Source organism: Doryrhamphus excisus, linkage group LG2 (assembly GCF_037039965.1).
Source record: "Doryrhamphus excisus strain RoL-2023G ecotype Guam linkage group LG2, RoL_Dexc_Guam_v1.1, whole genome shotgun sequence".
Taxonomy (NCBI): domain Eukaryota; kingdom Metazoa; phylum Chordata; class Actinopteri; order Syngnathiformes; family Syngnathidae; genus Doryrhamphus; species Doryrhamphus excisus.
Window position 1 is genome coordinate 29,219,507 of NC_136358.1, and position 12,426 is coordinate 29,231,932.

The 12,426-nt window shown below is 48.1% G+C and overlaps 1 protein-coding gene across 1 annotated transcript in view; it reads right to left on the minus strand.

Moving 5' to 3' along the window:
- The window catches only part of abca4b (ATP-binding cassette, sub-family A (ABC1), member 4b), a 22,005-nt gene extending 10,267 nt beyond the window's left edge, over window positions 1-11,738 (minus strand). Inside the window, 24 exon segments of the mRNA XM_078789090.1 lie at window positions 159-340; window positions 422-559; window positions 628-767; window positions 1,106-1,237; window positions 1,308-1,485; window positions 1,598-1,813; window positions 2,167-2,253; window positions 2,336-2,540; window positions 2,669-2,890; window positions 2,972-3,194; window positions 3,474-3,650; window positions 4,418-4,623; window positions 4,707-4,904; window positions 4,994-5,110; window positions 5,413-5,552; window positions 5,625-5,871; window positions 7,564-7,653; window positions 8,461-8,658; window positions 8,748-8,875; window positions 8,940-9,076; window positions 9,142-9,283; window positions 9,750-9,843; window positions 9,910-10,022; window positions 11,442-11,738. Coding sequence (XP_078645216.1) covers window positions 159-340; window positions 422-559; window positions 628-767; window positions 1,106-1,237; window positions 1,308-1,485; window positions 1,598-1,813; window positions 2,167-2,253; window positions 2,336-2,540; window positions 2,669-2,890; window positions 2,972-3,194; window positions 3,474-3,650; window positions 4,418-4,623; window positions 4,707-4,904; window positions 4,994-5,110; window positions 5,413-5,552; window positions 5,625-5,871; window positions 7,564-7,653; window positions 8,461-8,658; window positions 8,748-8,875; window positions 8,940-9,076; window positions 9,142-9,283; window positions 9,750-9,843; window positions 9,910-9,975 — 3,663 coding nt within the window. The 5' untranslated portion in view covers window positions 9,976-10,022; window positions 11,442-11,738.
- Between the last annotated feature and the right edge of the window lie 688 nt (window positions 11,739-12,426).

Below are 12,426 nucleotides of genomic sequence, written 5' to 3' on the forward strand. Positions count from 1 at the left end.
TATATGACGGAGCTGGGATGCAGTTTTTTCCTGAATTAGAACTACTTAGCATATCCGTGTTGCTTTACAAAATATCAAAGTAGCAAAGTTGCATCCTTTCATTTCCCACCATGTGGTCCCCCCTGGAGGGGTTTGGACCCCCCCGGTGTAGACTTCACCTCCTTCTTCCTGAGCTCCTTCATGCGGCGCACCAGCGTCAGGTAGAAGCCGGCGCCAAAGCAGTTCTTGAGAAAGAGGGGCGATCCGCAGCAGTGCAGGCGGCCTTGGGAGATGATGGCGACGCGGTCGCTCAGCAGGTCGGCCTCGTCCATGTGATGCGTGGACAGGATCACCGTGCGACCTGCACACCGATGTGGGACATCACATCCATCCTAACACTGACGACACGATGGACGTCCGTGTCATTCTACGCCGTATGTACCAAATCTATATTTCAACAGGAGGTCCCAAATTGACCTCCGAGAGTAAGGGTCCACTCCTGAGGTGGGCTCATCCAGGATGACCACTTTGGAGCCCCCGACAAACGCCATGGCAACTGACAGCTTCCTCTGCATGCCACCTGTGGAGAGCGAGGACGGTGAGGTCACGGCAGGAAGTCTTCGGTGCAGCCAAGAGGCCCATCCTCACCTGAGAGGTTCTGGGCTTGGTCGTCTCTCTTGTGAGGCAGGTCCAAGTCCACCAGCATTTCCTCAACCTCCTTCTCCGCCTCCGCTTGTGTGCGACCCTTCAGCAGCGAGTAGAAGAGGATGTGCTCCTCCACCGTCAGACTGAAACCCAGACACGAACCAGAATGACTCAACCACGCTTGGCTTGCAAACTCCAAATCATAACCGGAAAACCACGAAATGAATATATGAATATACGTATGTGTTGCTCAATCTGACATACACATTTTCATATGCACACTTTTCTGATGTGGGAGTCGACATCCTACAATAACAAATAAAGAAAAGATCTTTTGGATCTTTTATTTTCATTCCAATGTTTCACTTTTCTAAATTTGAATATGAAATGCAATCAATCAATCAGTCAGGCTACAATGTGCAGGTGTGCCTAATAAAGTGTCCAGTGGGTGAGTGGGTGTGTTGCAACATCAGCCACTGACTGCTTGAAGAGGATGTTGTACTGAGGACACATTCCCAACGAGGATCGTATTGTGTCCATGTTGGTGCGGATGTCTCTTCCGTAGATGTAGGCGGTGCCAGATGTAGGCGGGAAGAGTCCGGTCAGGATAGACCTGGATGGAGACACAGTCATGACACTAAAAAGCCGACACTAAAAAAGTCCCATGATGCCCCCCTCCATACAGGGTGGTGGTTTTTCCAGCGCCATTGTGTCCCAGGAAGGACGTGATCTGGCCCTCGTAGAAGTTGAGGCTCAGACGGTCGACGGCCGGGCGAGAGCCTCCACTGTAGACCTTGACCAGGTCCTGGATCTGCACCCCCTTGGCTAGACCGAGTGGGTCCGGCTCAAACAACAGCAGGCCTGTAAGAGGAGAAAATGACAACATTAATAAATATTATAAACATCATCCATCCATCCATCCATCCATCCATCCATCCATCCATCCATCCACCCGGAGAAAAGCCGTCCTCACCTTCATCCTTCCCAGAGTCCTCATTGTCGCTAGAAGGCTTCCCCCCCTCCTCCTCCTCTTCCTCCTGGCGCCTCAGCCACTCCTTCTGCCTCTCCAGACGTTCTCGCTTGCTTTGGTGCTTGCAGGTTTTCTGCCTGCCGGCCGAGCCGTTACAGGCGGGGTCCGGGGGGGCGCCACTCTCGGCATCCTTCTCCACTTTGTCTGCCTCTGGAGGAGCTGGGTGGAGAAAGACCAGGGACGTCTGTTGGTCAGGTTGGTGATGGGAATGGTTTCATTGGATTCCCTACTCTTTTGGACAGGGAACTGTGGAGTGATTATGGGATGTATTCCATTGGGACCTGATGCATGTTTAAATCAAATTAATCCATTATCATTAGCATTAGCATTAGCATCATTAGCATTAGCATTACTTTTTTCTCAATATTTTGACTTTATTCTTGTAAAATTACTTGAAATGTTTCCATTTTTGCTAACTTGTTGTTGGTATTTGGAATGTGCCACAGGCCAAAACATTAGCATATGCATTAGCGCTTCCAGTCTACTTTTAGCACTAAAACCTTCATTCCAACCTGGATGGTCACCCCCAGAAGGTGCAGCCTTGTGCCAGTAGGACGGCTGCAAAGGGAAGTAGAAGGGCCGCCCGATGCCGTACTGTCCTGTGGGGACCACGGAGCAGCGAGCCGTTAGGGTTGGTTCTGCTTTCATTGGGAACGTTCAGGAAGGTTGGGGCAGCCTCACCTGGGAAGACATGGTCCAAGTACCAGGCCAGGACGGCGTAGAGCACCGCGTCCAGCAGCATCATGAGGATGGAGGTAAGGAAGGAGTAGCCGTCCTTCTCCAGCGGGCTGGTCTGGATGTTGCCCCACTGCAGACCCAAACCCTGCTCCTCGTAGCGGGACAGGTACTCCGTCCCGAAGCCGAACGCCACCGGAGATAGAAGGCTCTGGACAGCAGTCAGAAAGCAACAAGAAGAAAAGACGATAAGCTGCTGCTGCTTTTATGAACTTGGTGTGCACTTTCTCAGGCACTCCACATCATTATTAAGGTCAAACAAAAGTTTTGTGGACGTACGGCGGCGAGCTTCATGTTGGTGGTGATGCGGTCCTGCCAGGCGAAGCAGAGCACGTGAGGCAGGTAGAGCGTGAAGTAGACCACGCCGCTGCACGCCGCCGCCAGGTTGGCCTTGTTGAAGAAGACGCTCATGAGGAAGCACTGCATGATGCTCGCCACCGTGAAGGTCAGCAGGAAGAAGAACACCAGCAGCGGGTCGCTGTAGTTCAGCACCTTGCCGCCCTGGAAAGACCAGCAGATGGAAGACGGTTCATTGGCGGCCATTGTCTCCAAAGTACCTCCTGGCCTCCTCCACTTCCTCACCACGATGATGGACGTGAGCAGCGCCGTGCTGGCCGCCATCACAACAAAGCTGTCGATGAACCAGGTCCACCACAGGACGCCGTTTGCCACGCCCATGGCCTTGAGGGTCTCCTTGAGGCGCAGCTCCTTCTCCAACACGATGCTCTTCACCGTCATGGACACTGAGTAGATCCACGCCAGCACCATGAACATCGGGAAGCAGCGGTTCAGCGTGATCATGAAACTGGGAGAAGAACCAGGACGGCGCCACAAATGAATAAATGTGGGTGTCTAACTAGCGCCTGGTCGAGAAACATTGCCTGTGGAACACATGTGGCTGTAGGCAACCCCCTGATGTCAAACGTTGCTGCTGGTATGAAGGCCATGCGTCTTTTACTTAGCATAAACTACAGTTGCTGTTGTTGCTGACTCAGCAGCTCATCGCTATGACAACACTGCTTGTGTTTTTGTCCTGACTTTTAGTTTCCCTTTCCTGTGCCGTACGGTTTAGCGTCCCACTCACAGGTCGTCCACGTAGCACGGGTACGGCATCTGCTGCACGTAGACCCCCAATGGCCAGTCGTGGCCGGTGTGTACTTTGATGATGCCGTGCTCGATCATGTCCTGCAGGTAGGCGAAGCCCCCCCAGATGTACCTCTGGTCCTCCATGGGGTCCGCTCTGGGGCCCGGGTCCCAGTACCTGCAAGGAGAACACGTATGAAACACTTTTGGCTTGGAGGTACATATTTTTAACAAACCCCCACATGGCAACATGCCCAAAGTCAGCTGGGATAGGCTCCAGCATATCCCTGTGACCCGAGTGAGGATAAGCAACATGGAAAATAGATGGATGGATGGATGGATGCTTGCTGCCACCAGGGGGCATCATTGCACACTATATGAGTACTGCTATGATAAGTATCTGTAATTCTATAGTTTTTCCTTCCTCTAACATAACATAACATAACAACGTAACACAACATGATATAACACAACATAACACAACATAAGACAACACAACATAACATAACATAACAACGTAACATAACGTAACACAACACAACATAACATAAGACAACACAACATAAGACAACACAACAAAACACAACATAAGACAACACAACATAACATAACGTAACACAACACAACATAAGACAACAGAGCATAAGACAACAGAACATAACATAAGGCAACATAACATAAGACAACACAACATAAGACAACACAACAAAACACAACATAAGACAACACAACATAACATAATGTAACACAACACAACATAAGACAACAGAGCATAAGACAACAGAACATAACATAAGGCAACATAACATAAGACAACACAACATAAGACAACAGAACATAACATAAGACAACATAACATAAGACAACACAACATAACATAAGACAACACAACATAAGACAACACAACATAAGACAACACAACATAACCTAACCCAGGCCACTGACCTGTCTTTGACCTTGTTGGTACGCTCCACGCCATCGATGTCCATACGGATCTTGTACTTGACGTGCGGCGGGACGCTGGTGGTCCAAGGGTACATGTCGGCAAAGACCACGCCGGCCCAAAACTTGTTGTCCTCCAGCAGATACAAAGCTTGGTGGATCATCTGGGACTCGTCGTTGTAGGCCACAAACTTGTCCATGTCGACGCACTGCAGGATGACCAGGATGATTAGCTCTCGTTCGATTCCAGCGAATTAACATCACCTTCTATTTTAATATTTCATATCCTTACCTCGGCATAATTGTTGACGGTGCGTATGATCTGGTCGGTGACGTTGAAGATGTTCCTCCAGTCGAAGCTCACCATCCCCGCCTCCCTCGCCTCCTCGGGCCCGGCGTACAGGAAGTTGAGGATGTCCTTGGTGGTCAGGTTTGCGTCCTTGAGGCTGTCGTCAACAAAGTTCATCACCGTCGGGTTTGCCAGAGTGTCCTGTGAAGTAAATATGAAAATATTGCAAACATCTTATATTCCCAGCAGACCCCCCCGCCCCCCCCAGGAAATATTGATGAATCACGCACTCTGATCATGTTCATCTGCACGCTGCCGTAGAAGAAGTCCCACAGCTGAGGCCCCACCTCTTCCCACATCTTCCCAAAATTCTGCAGCCTCTCCAACTCCTCGAATGTCGTGTTCGCCTAAATGATGACACTTCATGATGCACCGCTTTGATTGATTGACAGCCTCTGCATTGAAATATTCCCAATAGAGAGAAGACTTAGCTTACTTCATCCAAATATTAGAACTAGCTCTCAGAATCAACAAGTAAAAACAAAGAAAACAAAGAAGCCCCCTGTGCCCCCCCCCCCCCCCCCCCATGTCGGCAAGTGGTTAGCCAAAAGGTGAGCGGTTGAAATCCCATGAAAACAACCAGTGATCATTATTAAGGGCGGCCCGTGGAGAGAGGTGAGGGAGTGGGGTCAGAGGTGGTCTCCCTTACGCTCTTTAATATCTTGCGGACGGCGGGGGAGTCGGGGGTGTACAGAATCTTTCCCATCAGCAGGGGCTTGACGGAATTCCACACCATTTTGGTGATGGGGTTAGACTCCAGGGTGTCCATCAGGCTGTTGCAGAAGGGGGCTGAAACAGAGGGGAGTCCATTCGGTGACGCACATTTTTAGATCTTTCCTTGGGATGGGAACTTGAACCCACTGGTGGTGTGGTCGTAGGCGGCGCGCTGGCGGTCCTGCCCCCGAGTGCCGTTGACGCCCAGGAACACCTTGTAGTTGTTGTCCTCGTACCAGTTGAAGGAAAGCACCCGGGAGCCCCCGCCCTCCGGGTAGCCACAGAAGAGGCTGGACACGGATGCTGACAGGGAGGAGAAGGAAGGGGGGCCGCCGGCTTGGAAGAGGGGGGTCAGGGCTTGGACCATGCGCTGGGAGTTGTCACTCGCCGCCAGCTGAGAAGGACATGGGGGGGGGGGGATACTTCTTTATTTATTATACTTGTATCACACTTTCAATATTTGTACTAGCTTTGATGATTGATTGACTAATCTATTGGGATCTATTGTTGCATTACATAATCAAATCCTATTAAACTGCAGATAAATTCCAATATCAGTGGACCTGATGCTGATCCCTGTGGTACACCCTGCTCTGCTCATGTTTGCAATGAAAGTGCTTCAGATACTGTAGGTACAGTAGGTAGCTTGATATGACAATTTTTGTGTTTAATATTTAACTTATATGGACTTTAATATACGTTTATGAAACATATCCATAAATACAACATTATGAATTCAATAAAGGTGAGCTTTTGTGTAGCAATAAATCAGTGGCGTGATTATTATTATTATTATTATGGTCGCTCCCTGATGATGTCATAAACAAACAACGCAGAGGAAGGACGTGTGAGCAATGGCGCCGCTCGGTCACCATGGCGATGACCGGGAGGAGGAGGAGGTCCCATGACAGGATGTGTCATCAGCAAGGAATGTTCTCTCCCCCTACCCCCCCCCCCACCCATTCTTCGGCTTTAAGGTGATGATGGGACGTCAAACATCCACACACATTCTTATTATTATACAATTATTATTTTTAATGTTTAAACAACTAAATGACATCAAATCTTCATCTTTATTATGGTTGATTGTTTTTGAAAAAGACTACAAATATCCATCCAAGACTTTTCTATGCCACTAAGGGATATAAATAAAAGGTTATGATTATAAAAATACAAAAATAACTATGCGAAAGTAAAATAGAATATAAAAGCTATAAAAGTGATTAAAAATGAAATAAGATGGAAGAGATCTTAGTGGCTTAGTGACCTAGCCATAACATAACGATAACATAACGATAACATAACGATAACATAACGATAACATCACGATAACATCACGATAACATAACGATAACATCACAATAACATAACGATAACATAACGATAACATCACGATAACATCACGATAACATAACGATAACATAACGATAACATCACAATAACATAACGATAACATCACGATAACATCACGATAACATCACGATAACATCACGATAACATAATGATAACATAACGATAACATAACGATAACATAACGATAACATAACAATAACATCAGACGGCTGCAGTCAAGTTCCTGGAGAACCAACGGAACATCACCCTTCCACTTGTCCCCCCACACCTGGACTCCCCAGGCCGCTTCAGCCCTGCCGCCCCCCAACAGAAACACCATCTGATCCAGTCACCGCCAGAGATGAGACAGACAGGAAGGGTGACTCCACCACATCCCCTCTGCTCACCATCCCGGGGGTTCCACAGGGATGCGTGTTGAGCCCATTCCCATTCCTCCTATTCTCTCCACCAGCCAGTTCACCCTGGACTGTTATGGTGCAGTCGTGGTGACGGACCATGACTGAAGTACCGTCCAATGTTGGTTTGTAGAACTGATGGTCCACAGAGACCAATTTGACCCTGGAGACCAACAAATCTGATGAAAGAAACTGAAAGACGTAGCGGCAATCCAAAGACAGCACGTCCCGTACAACATGTACGTACGCTCAGATGGTCATCAAAGTACGAACGAGCATCGGAAAGGAGCGGCTAAAAATACCACAGGCAGCAGTGGTGCATTGTGGGGGACACTCACCTCCCAGATCTTGTCCGATGTCGCCCTGAGGACACGCCCCCACCTCCGCAGGTCGACCCCATCTGACCCGCCGTCCATGACGCGAGGCAGCTGTCATGTGACACAGTGAGCAGGAAAGACATGAAAAGGGGGGCTAAAAAGTGTCCCGAGTGTGTGTGTGTGGGGGGGGGGGGGGGTGAAAAGGCCACGGTGGATCACATTTCGGAACATTCCCGAAACAAAGAAAGCAAAGGAGGGAACGTCAGACCAATATGAGCCCACCAGATATCCTTCCTGTCAGGAAGTCAGGGTGACGCCAGGAAGTTGGAATGCGCTTCGGTGTGCTACGTTCTCGCCAACGTAGCGTACTACGTTTTTTACGTTTGTACTAACTGCATAGTACTTAGTACACCATGATACTTATGATACTGTCATTTGGCCTTTCAAATATCAACACATTCAGATGACAAAGTACTTTCCCATTCCTGATAATATTTGCAATATAATAAACATACATGAGGTAGAATAATATGTAACGCCATTTCCTTGCTCAGTAAAGTACATTAGCTAACAAGGCAGTGAAATTAATCATAATTAGTTCATCATTAATCATTACTAATTGGTTTAAGTTCGGAAATAATAAACAGTAAGAAGAAAACGTTGTATATGTTATGATTGGTTATGATTGGTTATGACTAGCTGGACGCTGTGCTAACATCTAGGCTAACCCCCGCCAGGCCAGCAGGACTCGGGTCATGTCTTAGTGGGGGGGGCGCCAGGTAAGCCCATTAGCAAACAGGGCAAGAGGGATAATGCCGTCACATGACTCCCTCATGCTGAGCACTGACGGCCACTTTATTAGGTACGTCACGTTAAGACTGGATGATGATGACGATGATGATGATGGTGGCCACTCACCAGTCTGAAGATCTTGAAGAAGTCCACATTGGCGTAGAGCGCGTCCTCGATCCTCTGCAGCCTGGGCTGGCTGAGGGCACACATGGCGTTGCGGACGCCGTGGAGGCCCCGCCGACTCGGGAAGATGATGAAGCGCTCCAGTAGAGCCTGGCTGCACGCAATGTCCTTCAGCTGAAGGTCAGGGACGCCGCGGGAAAACTGGGGGACAGCAGAAAGGCATTCATGAAGGGAGCTAACACGGTTAGCCCCCCCCCCCCCCGCCCCCGTTAGCATCCGCCCCCAAGCACCTGTTCGATTCGTATTTCCGCGTTGATCAGTTGGTAAACCACGGAGTCGGAGAGGGCGGCGTCTCGCAGCAGGAAGGCCGTGAGAACCTCATCGTCCTTCAGAATGTCCTCGATCTTCAGACCCCGGCCTGAAGAAGAAGACCAGTTCTAGAAGCGTTCCCCGGCGGGATAGCGGGTCTGAGCTTCCTGTACCTGATACCACCGCCGGGTTATTGCGCAATGTTTCCATGAAGTTGGAGAAGGTGGACGCTTCATGCCACACGCGTCTGAGCTGCTGCACCTCCGTGTCGTTGAACATCTCCAAGATGTCGGCGTAGAACCGCGCCAGTCTGGAACAAAACAACGGGATGTCATGTGACAGCTGGAAGCGCTGAGGAGGATCAACGACGCTTACATGGAGTTGTTGTAGTTGGAGACCAGCCCTGGAGATTCTCCTCTGGTGGGGTAGCGGAAGCAGGGGTTGTTGGCGTTGCAGAAGATGCCCTGGATCCACGGAAGAACGCCTGCAGATGGCATGGCCTTGTTGGGGAAGTGACCTGCAAGGGTGGCAGGGCCGTGGTGGAGCGGTGATGGACTTCCCAAAAATCTTCTTAAAGGAACCCCGTGATGCAAAACTGATGCGGCCTTCATGGCCGTATTTAGGAACACCAACCTAACATCTCCATCATGCTTCACCTTTGCTATACCTAACCCCGCCTCCCGGGCTTTCCCTTTTCTGGGCATTCTAGCGTGAGAAAATGAGTTATGAGTTATGAGTTATGAAAATGAGTCCTTCTGTCCCGACGATGTTGTACCTGCTTTATGGCATCTATGACGGTATGGTGTACACGTGGAGTGGATCAAATAAAAATAAAATGCTGAAGTAATAAAGTGCTAAATGGCGCTGTTGGACAGAGGCGTGGTCCCAGGAGGGTTGACCTTCAAACTTCTTCTACAACACTTCCTGTTATGGTGGCACCAAAATCCACATATGGGACCTTTAAGGCGTGTGCTTTTTCTTACATTCATGTTGCTGGTAGAGCGGGTTGGCCTTTCTCAGCCACACCAACCCCATGAACAGGAACACGGGCCAGAAGACCTCCACCAGGAAGCGGATCTGCACCGAGACAGGTAGAACTTCATCAAACATCAAGCGCACCCCAAGCGCTAAAACGCCTGCTACCTTCTGCCTCTTGCGGAGAGTCCAGTTCTTCCACAGTAACAGGCGGATTTGAGAGCCCATCTTCATGGCTTGGCAGGTGGAGCCCTGGATGGGGTCATGGGATGGTGGTCAACCTGCACACAAGCACGGGAAGCAGGCTATGAAGGGCCCTCATGGAGCTTTTGGGCCGCATGTGGGAGACCTCGCTCCCTGACGCGTTTAGAGCCGCGCTGGACATGGCGTTGACATCTCAGGCTTTTTGCTAGATGCTAATAACGCTGTTAGCACGTATGGTTGGATTCGGAGGGCGGACCGATCCTTTTAGGGTTCTCACACTGTAAAGGTCCGTAGCATCGGGGTTATTAATTATGACACACAAATTAAGGTCATTCCATTATTTTGAAAAATAAAGGATGACAATAATAACGATATCGGTATCAGCGATACCGGCCCTGTATTTACCTGGTATCGGACCAATACTATGGTATGGTCCATTTCAACACATCCTACATGACTTTGCAAAAATACACAGTGGAACCGCGGTTAGCATCTGCCCTGGTTAGCGTCCGCCCTGGTTAGCGTGTTTTTCAGGTTTACATACATTTTCCGGGTTAGCATACGATGCGGCGTACATCTTGTGGTATTATTAATACACCAGCAAATATCCTTACCTTGGAACAAAGAAGCAATATGCAGCATACGTATGTAGCATAGCTTGCTAGGCTATAAAACAGCAACTGGCATCGGAAGTCAGAGTCGGCTTCTACTGTATTATTATTATGATGATGATGATGATTATTATTACCACACAACATAGTAGCAGTAGTGTGCTTGCACACACACACACACACACACACACACACACACAGGCTTAGACAAAAGTAGAATAGAATTTTGTAAAGGTCTTGTCGTGCTTTCCAGGTGAGGTCCAGATGGCCGTGTGAGATGAGGACGGACATGAAGTGCAATTTGTTTGTTTGCGGTGACAAATTGGACAAGAGCTGATGTCACAACGAGGCTGGATGCCAAAACGACACAACGCCCTCCGAACATCACCGAAACACCTCAAAATATTAGACCATGGTATGTTGGTACAGTCACTAGATCCTGAATGGCATCCAAGAAATGTAAATATATTTATACTTATTCCTGGTCCTCTTCTAACTAACTGACGTGCTTCATTTTTTTTAATTAAAATAAAAAAGCACCAAGGTAGACAACCATCATGTATCCCATCCAAATCAACTCCCTCTTTTAAAGACTGAGGAAAAGAAGGCTAGTACAGCTAGATTTAGCCTTACAATAATAATAAGAATAATAATATTAATAACAAACTAGAAAGGCATGAGCGTAGACAACCACAATGAATGTCACTGGGCATCCTCCAGTGGTTGATGATATTTAATATACAAGCTGTCCAGTGTAATAGTCGGGTAGGAAGTAGGAAAAGTCGGAACGGCCATCAAACTCGACATTTGGCTAAGTCAATTCTGCTCAGAGTGTCGGAACCAAACACGAGTATAAAAGCAGCGTAAGCATAGCGGAGTACTCACACTGCTATCCTGCGGTCCCGGACGCAGTGATGTCACCACACAACAAGCAGAAGTGTCTGGAGTGAACCTCACCTGGGACGGAACCTGGTGTAAAAGTTGCCCCTCATGGAGACCAGGAGCTTGAGGCAAGGAGGGGACTCTCCGACCAGTCTACCCACAACAGCAGTGATCCTAATCTGATTGCTCTAATCCCCCGGCTCAACTCGGCCCTGGCGTAAAAAAAGACAACAGCCATCCATTTTGAGGCAGAACTGAAGAGGGGAGGGACAGAGGGTCCCGTTAAGTCCCAACAGGAAGTCCAAGTACCAGGGCCAACCAGATGCAAAGGAGAGTCGCAACAACAAGTCGGCCTTTTACAGACTCACAAAAAAGTTATGATGGGGAAAAAAAAATATTGGAAAAATCTTCTCCTAAAAGCTCAATGGAAAATAAGCATTGCTGTCTTGGTTAAGGCTAACATTTTCAAGGCTAATTTATATGCATTGCTGTCTTGGTTAAGGCTAACATTTCCAATGCTAATTTATATGCATTGCTGCCTTGGTTAAGGCTAACATTTCCAATGCTAATTTATATGCATTGCTGTCTTGGTTAAGGCTAACATTTCCAAGGCTAATTTATATGCATTGCTGTCTTGGTTAAGGCTAACATTTCCAATGCTAATTTATATGCATTGCTGCCTTGGTTAAGGCTAACATTTCCAAGGCTAATTTATATGCATTGCTGTCTTGGTTAAGGCTAACATTTCCAAGGCTAATTTATATGCATTGCTGCCTTGGTTAAGGCTAACATTTCCAATGCTAATTTATATGCATTGCTGTCTTGGTTAAGGCTAACATTTCCAATGCTAATTTATATGCATTGCTGCCTTGGTTAAGGCTAACATTTCCAAGGCTAATTTATATGCATTGCTGTCTTGGTTAAGGCTAACATTTCCAATGCTAATTTATATGCATTGCTGTCTTGGTTAAGGCTAACATTTCCAATG